This window comes from Belonocnema kinseyi, chromosome 5 (assembly GCF_010883055.1).
Source record: "Belonocnema kinseyi isolate 2016_QV_RU_SX_M_011 chromosome 5, B_treatae_v1, whole genome shotgun sequence".
Taxonomy (NCBI): Eukaryota; Metazoa; Arthropoda; class Insecta; order Hymenoptera; family Cynipidae; genus Belonocnema; species Belonocnema kinseyi.
The window spans coordinates 81,044,656-81,055,065 of NC_046661.1; the positions used below are offsets into that span (position 1 = coordinate 81,044,656).

General features: G+C 25.5%; 2 protein-coding genes across 2 annotated transcripts in view; one reads left to right on the forward strand and one right to left on the reverse strand.

Annotated features, from left to right (window-relative positions):
- The window catches only part of LOC117173436 (flavin reductase (NADPH)), a 25,128-nt gene extending 20,465 nt beyond the window's left edge, over nt 1-4,663 (forward strand). Inside the window, exon 5 of the mRNA XM_033362001.1 lies at nt 4,443-4,663. Within this exon, the coding sequence (XP_033217892.1) occupies nt 4,443-4,588 (146 nt within the window). The 3' untranslated portion in view covers nt 4,589-4,663. The remainder of the gene's footprint in view (nt 1-4,442) is intronic.
- A 3,229-nt stretch (nt 4,664-7,892) lies between these two features.
- On the reverse strand, nt 7,893-9,299 carry LOC117173738 (facilitated trehalose transporter Tret1-like). The gene is made up of 3 exons (XM_033362379.1): nt 9,202-9,299; nt 8,036-8,910; nt 7,893-7,925 (listed from the first exon to the last, which is right to left on the reverse strand). The coding sequence occupies exons 1-3, from the start codon at nt 9,254-9,256 to the stop codon at nt 7,893-7,895; spliced, it is 963 nt and encodes a 320-aa protein (XP_033218270.1). The 5' UTR covers nt 9,257-9,299.
- Between the last annotated feature and the right edge of the window lie 1,111 nt (nt 9,300-10,410).

Sequence of the window (10,410 nt, forward strand, 5' to 3'; positions counted from 1 at the left end):
TTTCCTTGCGAATTTTTACACATTTCCCATGAACAGAAACCTTAGATAACACTTGTTTGTCACTTTAGGCCACTTAACTTTAGTTTAGAACTCACCCGCCACGCCACCTCACTTTTTATTGGTAATAACTAACGATTCTTCCGCCGCGAATTATCCCTTCGTCTACCTTGCGTTCGCCCCTATTTATCGGAATTTTTAATATATTTCAAAAATAATTTGAAGGGTTTGCGAAGAATTTGAAATTCTTTTTTAATGTTCTTAAGAATTTCAAGAAAATTTCAAGAACTTTAAACATTTTCAAGGGATTTCAAAAGCTTTCACATATTTCAAAAGATTCCAAGGAATTTTTAAAAGATTTCAATTATTGGAAGGGGGTCTAAAGAATTTGAAAGACTTTATATTTTTAAAAATCCCAAGGAATTTTCAAGATTTAAAAAAAGTATTAAAATACTTCATAAATTTCGAATGACTTGAAATATTTTAGTATTTTAGGTATTTTACTTATTTATTTAATTTATTAATTTATTATATTTATTTAATTTATTTACTTATTTATTTATAAGTATTTTAAAGATTCCGAGGAATTTTCAAGATTTAAAAAAATTTTAAAGTACTTCACAAAATTTCGAAAGATTTGAAATATTTTTTTATTTATTTATTACATTTCTTTAATTTATTTCATTTATGTTAAGGTATTTTAAAGATTTCAAAGAATTTTAAATATACTTTTATAATTTGATTGAATTCCAAATGATTTCAAACATTTGCAGATATTTTTTAAAATTTTAAGGAATTTTCAAGAACTTCAAAGAGGCTGAAGATATTAAAATTAAAAAAAAATATTTCAAGGTATTTGAAAAAATTCCAAGAAATTTTTAAAAACTTTAAAAAGCTTGAAGGGATTTCATAAAATTTAAAAATTTTTGAGGTATTTTAAAAGATTTCAAGGATTTTTAATAGATTTCAATAATATGGAAGGATATAAAAAAAATTTAAGATGTTACGATATTTTTAAAAAGTCCAAGGAATTTGTAAGATCTTTAAAAAGTTCCAAGAGATTTAAAAAAATTTTCTAAGGATTGGAAATATTTGAGGAAATTCTAAAAGATTCCGAGGAATTTTTAAATTGATTTAAGTAATTCAACGGGATTTTAAAGGATTCGAAATATTTGAGACAATTAAAAAAAAATCACAGGAATTTATAATTAATTTCAATAATTTGAAGGGATTTCGAAGGATTCAAAATATTTTCGGATATTTAAAAAGATTTCAAGGAATTTTTAATATATTTCTATCATTTTTAGTTATTCCAAAAGATTTTAAAGGACTTTATGATATTTTAAAAAATTTCAAAGGATTCGAAATATTTTAGCATATTCTAAAATATTCCAAGGAAATTTGTAATATGTTTCTATAATTTGAATTAATTCCAAAGGATTAAAAAAATTTTAGGGATTTTTTAAAACTTGCAAATAATATTTCAGAATTTCAAAATAGTTCATAGAATTTTAAAAGAGTTCACAGAATTGGAAATATTTGCGGGAATTTAAAAAGATTCCGCGGAATTTTTAATAGATTTCAATAATTTAAAAAAATTGCAAAAAATTTGAAAGATGTTACGATAGTTTAAAAAATTCCAAGGAATGTTCAAGAACTTTCGAGATTAAACTACTAAAATAAATTAAAAAATCGAATTATAAAAATTTCTTGGAATCTTTAAAAATCTTGAAAATTCCTAGAGATTTTTTTAATATGAAATCTTTCAAATTCTTTGGACTCCCTTTCAATGATTAAAATCTATTTGACATTCCTTGGAATCTTCTGAAATACTCCAAAATATTTCAAATCCAATGCATTTTTTTTTAATTTCTTAAACCTTTTTAAAGTTTTTGAAGAATATCTTGGAATTTTCAAAAAATATCATTACATTTTGCAAATTTCTTGAAAACCTTTCAGATTATTCAAATCTTGTAAAACTCCTTTGAATCTTTTTAAACATCCTAAAATATATTAAATCCTTTAAAATCCCTTTAAATTATTGAAATCAATTAAAAATTCCTTAGATTTTTTTTAATTCTCTAAATTTTTTTAATTCCCTAAAATATTTTAAATCTGTTGAAATCCTATTAAATTACGAAAATAAATTGAAAATTCCTTGGAATCTTTAAAAATACTCAAAAATAGTTCAAATCATTTGTGATTTTTTAAAATTCCTTGAATCCTTTTTAAAGTTCTTGAACATATCTTGGAATTTTAAAAAATATCATTCAAATTTTTAAATTTCTTGAAAACCCTTCAAATTATTCGAATATTGAAAAAATTCCTTTGAATCTTTTTAAATACCCTAAAGTATTTAGAATTCTTCAAAATCCCTTTCAATTATTGAAATCAATTAAAAATTCCTTAGATTTTTTCTAATTCCCTAAGATATTTTAAATCTGTTGAAATCCTATGAAACTACTAAAATAAATTGAAAATTCCTTGGAATCTTTCAAAATACCCTAAAATATTTCAAATCCTTCGAAAACCCTTCAAATTTTTGAAATCGATTATAAATTCCTGTGATTTTTTTTTAATTCTCTAAAATATTTTAAATCCTTTAAAGTAGAAAAATAAAATAGTAAAAAATTCTCGGAATCTTTTAAAATTTCATCAAATATTCCAAATCCCTTGAAAGCATTTGAAATCCCTTGAACATTTTTTAAGTTCTTGAAAATTTCTTGAAATTTAAAAAAATATTATTTAATTTTTCGACTTCTTCGAAAACCCTTCAAATTATTATTTAAATTAAAAATTCCATGCGCTTTAAAAAGGTAAAAGGGATTCCAAATAAAGGCAAAGGATTTTAAATCTTTCAGGATATTCTAAAAAATTCCAAGAAAATTTGTAATGTATTTCTATAATTTAAACTACTTCCAAAGGGCTTTGAAAGGTTTTAGGGTTATTTAAAAAAACTTCCAACGAATTTGCAATTGCTTTAAAAACTTTCGAGTAATTTCAAAAAAAAGTTCACAGGTTTCAAAACGTTTTAGAGAATTTTTAATAGTTTTTAATAATATGAAGGGATTTCAAAGAATTTGAATGATTTTATGATAAATTCAAAAATTCCAAAGAATTTTCAAGAACTTGTAAAAGGCTCAAAGAATTTAAAAAATTTGAAAGTATTTGAAATATTCCAAGGCACTTTCAAGAAGTTTGAAAAAAAGTAGTTTACAAGGATTTTAATTATTTCAAAAGTTTTTAAAAAAATGCATGCAGTTGTAAAAAAATTTATAGAATTTCTGAATTTAAATGTTAAAGATTTTATTCTTTTAATTTAAAATCTTTAAAATTTCGGATTTGAAAGATTTTAGGGTTATTTGAAAAACTTACAAGGAATTTCAAAAGAGTTTAAAGGATTTGGGATATTTTAAGGAATTTAAAAAAAATTACAGGAATTTATAATTGATTTCAATAATTTAAAGGAATTTCAAAAGATTTAAAATATTTTCGTGTGTTTATTATGTGTATTTCGTGTAATTCCAAGGCACTTTCAAGAAATTAAAAAAAAAATTAATTATTTAAAGAGATTTAAAAAAAATGCATGCGGTTATAAAAAAATTCTTAGAATTTCGGAAGCTATGGAACGATTCTATAGATTTGATAAAATTAAATTTTAAGACATTTTAAAGGATCGCAAGGTAGCTTTTATAATTTTTCCAGGTTTTCAGGAAATATCAGATTTAACGAAATGTCATTAGATTTTAAAATATTTTAATGAATTTTAAAGAGTTTATTCTCAAGAAGTAAATAATTTCATAGGATTTATAAGATTTAAAGAGATTTTGTAACATTTTTTTAAAAATTCATTTAAATTAATTTGGAACTTAACCCTTAATTCTTATTAATTTATTCAGAATTCTCTTTAATTTTTTTTTATTATTTGGAATTCTCTGAGTTCTTCTAAATTCACTAGGTCCTACTCAATTAAATGTATTTTTTCAGTTTTTAAAAATTAATTACAAAGGCTTTTAAACTCACCATTGATTAATAGACAATTTATCAAATTCTTTTGAATTTCCTAAAATTTTTATAAAGTTATTTCAAGTTTACTGAATTCAATGCATTTTTTAAAAATATTTTGGAATTGTTTTCAATTCAATTTTTTTTTAACATTGAATTTTACGATTTTTTTCTAATTCACGTAAATCCTTTTTAATTTAAATTGAATTGTTTTGAAGTTTTATAATTTTATAATGGGATTCAGTCAAATTCACCTGGAACTCTTGTAAATAGCATCGAATTTTTCGATATTAAAAGAACTTTTTTCAAATAAATTAGGCTGCGGTAGCCCTAAGAATAATGAATTTAAATTTACATTCGTTTGCATGGAATTTAAAAAATGAAGTTTTGCGGCTACCCTGATATTGTTAAAAAGAAAAAAAAACAATTTTGTATTTCAGATTCTCCAAGTTCAAACTACACAATAAAGTATGACGAGTCCCCTGGTCGTGCCATTTCCAAATACGATTTGGGGGCCTTCTTAGTCGACAGTCTCGACCAACCAGAAAATTATCAAAAAGTTTGTGGTATTGCTACCACCCCATAATTTTTTTTCTCGGTAAAAAATGGAAATAAATTATTAGCATAAGCCACATTTTTAATAATTATCATAAATGTTTGCCTCTGGCAAAATTTTGTAAAAGAAAAAACAATTGAATAAAAAATAAGAATAAGAATCAATAAATCTAGAAAGATTCTGAAAATAATGTATGAACAATTTATTATAAGTTTTCCAGCTGCAGGTGAGTCCAAAAAAATCAATTTTCAACAACGAAAGGCAATTAAAATTTTTTTTTAACAAAAAAAATTTATTTCAAACAGAGAAGTTGCATATTATAAGGCATTTTCAAAAAAGAAATTTTTAAAAAAGATTTATTTTTAATCCAAAAAGATGAATTTTCAACGAAGCAGTTGAATTTTCGGAAAAACCTTGACTTTTTAACAAAATAAGAAAATTCTTAACCATACAGTTGAATTTTTTTTAACCAATAGATCGAATTTTTAAACAAAAAAATTAAAATTCGAACAAAAGCAGTTGAATTTTCAAGACTGGAAAAGGTCAAAAATAAAAAAGATTAATACTTAAGGAAAAATAAGATAGTTGATATTTCTATCAAAAGAAAATTTTGATTTTAAATTTAAAAAAAGTCAAATTTAACCAAAAATATGAATTTTCAACGAAAAATGTAGTAGTTGGTGAATCCTTAACGAAAAAGATTAATTTTCAACCAAATATTTTTATTTTCAACAAAAGAATATAACATTTCTACCAAAAAACATGCATTTTTCAACCAAATAGACGAATTTTTAATAGCGGAAGTGAATCTTCTACCAGGATTGGCCAGAGCGTCCCAACCGTGGGGACTGGTTGAACCTGATTAGCCAATCAAGTCTTTTTATTTAAAAAGAAACAGGAGTGAAACACGAAATATCTCTTGTCATCAAAATGAATCATCGTGAAATCATTAAATCTATTATTAATAGACCTTTGAAAATTTCAAAGAATTTAAAATAGTTAAGGGTATTTTAAGAATCTAAGGATCCTTCAATAGACTTCAATAAATTGAAGGAATTCAAAGATTTTGTAGCACTTTTAAAGTTTCTGAGGAATTTTAAAAAGACTTAAAAAATTCCAAGTGATTTTAAAAGATTTAAAAAAATTTGAAATATTTGAGGGTTTTTTACGACTCCAAGGATTTTTCAATAGATTTCAATAAATTGAAGTATTTTAAAGGATTTCAAGGATTTTTTGGTATTTTTAAAGATTCCCAAACATTTTAAAGAGATTCTAAAGATTACTAGGAATATTAAAATATTTCAAAGGACTTGAAATATTTGACGGTGTTTTAAAAGTCCAAGATTTTTGAATTGATCTCAATATTTTGAAGGTAGCTTAAAGGATTTCAAATATTTTATGATGCTTTTAAAGATTCCGAGGAATGTTAAAGAGGTTTCAAGGGACATCAAAAGATTTTAAAAAATTTGAAATATTTAAGGATATTTTATAACTCCAAGATTGTTCAATTGATTTCAAAATAAAGGCATTTTGAAGGATTAAAAAGATTTTATGGTACATTTTATTATTTCGAGGATGTCGAGGAATCCAGGATTTTTCAATCAATTTCAATAATTTAAAGGTATTTTAAAGGATTTTCTTATTTTCGTGGTATTTTTAAAGATTTCAAGGGATATCAAAAGATATAAAAGGATTTAAAATATTTGAGGGTTTCTTAATACTTTAAGGATTTTTCAATGGATTTCAGTAAATTCAAGGGATTTTTAAGAATTTCAAAGATAGTATGGTATTTTTAAAGATTACGAGAAATTTTAAAGAAGTTTCAAGGGATTTAAAAAGATTGTAAACAATTTCAAAGTTGTCTTGGTATTTTTAAAGATTCCAAGAAATTTGAAAAGAGGTTTTAAGATTTTAAAGAAGGATTTTAAAGATTTAATGGGTTAGCAGAAGATTAAACAGGATTTGAAATGTTTAAAGGTATTTTAAAACTCCATGATTGTGCATAGTTTTGAATAATTTGGATTAAATAATGTTGCACTGGGAAAAATGTAATAAAGAAACTAAGATTATAGCCATTAGTCATTCTTGAAAGGAAGTTAGTGTACATGAAATCACATATTATAAAATATTATTACGTTAATAATCAATTTTTAAAGAAGTAAGATATTTCTATTATTTCAGTTATTTCTTTGGAAAAAGAATAAAAACCGTTTGTCAATATTTATCTGTACGATTATTCTTATTTTTGTTGATTTGGAATAAGCCCACGCTTTTATGTGCAAGCACAGTTAAAAACGTCGACACCCCCAACGGCCATCTATCGGATATCAAAGAATTAACACTGAACTCTCAAAAAGAGTTGCTTTAGAGCCTAAGGTCTAAAGAATGCCAACATTATACGGACTGATAAGTATTTGTGTTTTTTACTACTCTTGCAAAATTAAATTAAAATATTTAAATTATATAGTATTCCGATATATTACAAAACCAAAAGAAAAAATAGAAAAATTATAAATATTAAACTGAAAATAATCAGCAATATTATATTGCATAGTTATATTGCAAAAATTCATACAGCCACATCAATTTTCTTCTTTCTTTGGAAATCATATTGTTTTTTCGGACTTTTCTAAATTACAATTTTTAGAAATTAGTAATATAGAATTCGATCACTTCAATCAATCGCAAGAGTTCGTTTTTTTTATGAATTCTAACTTTCATTTATATTTGAATTTCAACTTCAAACTATGTCTCATCTGCAATTGCAAAGGATCATAGTAAAGACAAGATATTTTCTATAAAAAAAAAATATTTTTTAATTATAGCAGTAAGTGAAAGTGAGAAAAGTGTTAAAAGTAGACAATTTTGGATAAGGCTGAAGTTAGCAGCACATGGCAAATGCGGGTTGAAAGCAAGTACATTAAAAGTTTTATTAATTCTTAAATATTTTATGCAAAAATTCATAATTATAAAATGTACATAATAGGGCATTGTAAATTTAATAAACGACTATAACGCAATTGTCGAATTCTAAAAGTAAAACATTTTTTTCGACTTCAACAAAACTTGAATTTCGTCCAGTCTTTTACCTTTCGTTTCGGGTGTGATCATATAAACAATGAATATTGTAGTAGCTCCGCAAGCAGAAAAAATAAAAAATATCATATAGACCTCCAGAAGATCGACCATCTCATGAAAACGAAAAAGGGATAAAAACGAGAATATCGTCAAAATAATTTTACAAATCGTCACAGCTGTACCCTTAACTTCAGTTATAAAGAATTCTCCCGCATAAATGTAGAATAAATTAATAACACCAATAACAAAAAAAAATTCATAGAGTATTATTCCAACAAGTGGGACCCACCTGATAAAAGAAACATCGAACTCTTGCTTTTCCAATAAGAAAAATATTCCCACGATTCCCATAGATATGGATGCAAGAAAACCAGTAGAAAGGAGAATTTTTCTTCTCACTCTTTCAACCAATGGAATACTTATTAATGAAGCAACTACTTTCGTACATGTTAAAATGATCGTTGCTTTTTTAGCACTTATAAAAAATCCACTGAAAGACAAAATTTGCTCCGTGAAATAAGTCAAAGTAGTATCACCCGAAAATGCGATATACGCTGACAAAAAAATGACTGTCATTAAAGCTTTTCGATTGTTGCGAAGTGCAACCAACTTCCATAATCTGGATTCTTTAAACTTTAAAGTACTCGTGTAAAATCCCTCATTATGGTTGATTTTTCCGTTTTTATTTACATCTTCTAATTCCGGAAGATTAAGTAGACTTTTCATTTTTATATCTTCGGTTTTTTCACGAAAATCTGAAGATTCCGGCATGAAGAAAAAAGTTGCGAAGAAAATTATTGGAAGGATGAAAAGAGCAATGTTCATCAAGTTGTAGGATAAGTAAGCTCCTAGGATCATTACGTAGAGCATTCCTGTGTTTATGAAAACAGGGAGAAAAACTAGGAATATTCCTCTATTTTTTTTACTTCCAATTTCAGACAAGTAAACAGTCAGTGAACATATTTTAGCACCATATCCTATTCCTCCTAAAATTCTTGCTATGTATATTATAAGACAGTCGTTTGCTAGAATTATCATGACCCATGAGATAATTTGTGGAATAGTGAGCAATAATAAGGTCCTTTTTCGACCAAATGTATCAATTATTAATGGATTTAGTAAATATCCAATCACTAAACCCACTGGATATAAGGACGCTACCCAATCACTTTGTTCTTTTGATGTTGGAATGTGTGAAATTGGGCTTGTCAAGTAAGATACAGCTGGTGAGGTCCAGGAAATGTTCGCACCATATCCTGCAGCTCCGATTGAAGCTTGTAAGATGAATAATTTTAATTATTATAAAATATTAGAGAGCGAACTTTATTCAAATGTGCTTGTAAATATGAAAATTTAGATGTCAATTAAGAGAACTTTAATCAAAACTTTCGGATAAAAAAGTTGAACAATTGGGTACAATAACAACCTACTTGCATTTTCAGAAGTCACTTGTTTTGCATTTGTTCTTCATGAAATGATGTGCAAAACAAGTGAAATTTGAAAATACCAGTACGCTATTATTGCACTCAATTGCTCAATTATTCTTTATGTACTATTTCACCAACCTGTAATTCCAGCAGCATATTGCAACAATATTTGCTTTCTTTCCTTTGAGACCATATTGGTTGTACTTAAATTGACTAATAAAGGTAAAATTGATACGAGCCTCTATCCACGAATCAAATCATGGTGAAATTAACGTGAATTTGCGTTTACTTTTTTTCGACCTGATTTTTAATCTTATCTTTGCAAAATGTTTGCCTTTCCTAACACTCTTTCGTCAGTAGATTGTTATCTCGAAGCAACAGTTAAACGCATACTTCAGGGACAAAAGTAATAAAAGTTTCGCTCCATTGTTCTTGAAATTTGTAATATTTACAAAGCTTTTTCAATTTGGTAACGATCATTACAAAATAAAGAAATGTTATCAATTTGCTAAATATCCTTTCAGAATGAAGTTATTTAGTCAGTTTTGCAATTATTTTTAAACGTGAAGAAATTTTATTGATTTGTTGATAATTCTTAGAAAATGAAGTCGTTTTGTCAACGTTGTTAGTATCCTTGCATAATGAAGACATTTGTCAATTTGGCGAGGATCCTGGCAAAATGAAGACAATTTATCAAAGATTTCAAGTAAGAGATTAAAGCAAAATTTATGAGATTGCAAATGGTTTCTTGAATCTTATCCATAAGAATTTTCAAATATTGTGAATGATTAGAAAGGATTATGAAAATTTTATAAATTGAAAATTTTTTTTTATTAAATTTCGGAAGATTCAAAAGAATTTCATAGGATTTATAAGTTTTTAAGATATAGAAAAAGATTTCAAGGTGTTTCAGATGACTTCTACGAATCACAAATATTTCAAAGGCTATTTTAGGGATTTTATAAGATTTTCGAGGATTTAAGTAATTCTAAGGGATTTAAAATTTTCTCAATAAGGCATTTTAATCAAATCCTTAGGATCTTAAAGGATTCCATATGGCTTCAAATATTTCGTACAATATCATAAGATTTTATGTAACATAACGGGATTTCAACGGATTTTATAATATTTTAATGGATTTAAAAGAATTTATTCACAAGTTTTGAGTGACTTGAAAAGATTTTAAAGATTTTAAATTGGTAAAAATATTACCATTCCAACCCTTAATTACTTCTATGTCCAAAAAACTGATTTTATAATCCTGTTGTATTTCATGAGTGAATTGAAGTTTTGGATGAAAACTGTTAAAAGTGTCAATGACAATCTGTAACTTTTCCAGAGGAACAC

What these genes read in the sequence shown, in the direction of transcription:
- LOC117173738 (XM_033362379.1), bottom strand. Translation starts at nt 9,256, where the DNA reads ATGGTCTCAAAGGAAAGAAAGCAAATATTGTTGCAATATGCTGCTGGA. An exon ending in ATATGCTGCTGGAATTACAG is followed by an intron (nt 8,911 to 9,201) that starts GTTGGTGAAATA and finishes TCATCTTACAAG; the next exon opens with CTTCAATCGGAGCTGCAGGA. An exon ending in GTATTCCATTGGTTGAAAGA is followed by an intron (nt 7,926 to 8,035) that starts GTGAGAAGAAAA and finishes TTCTTTTATCAG; the next exon opens with GTGGGTCCCACTTGTTGGAA.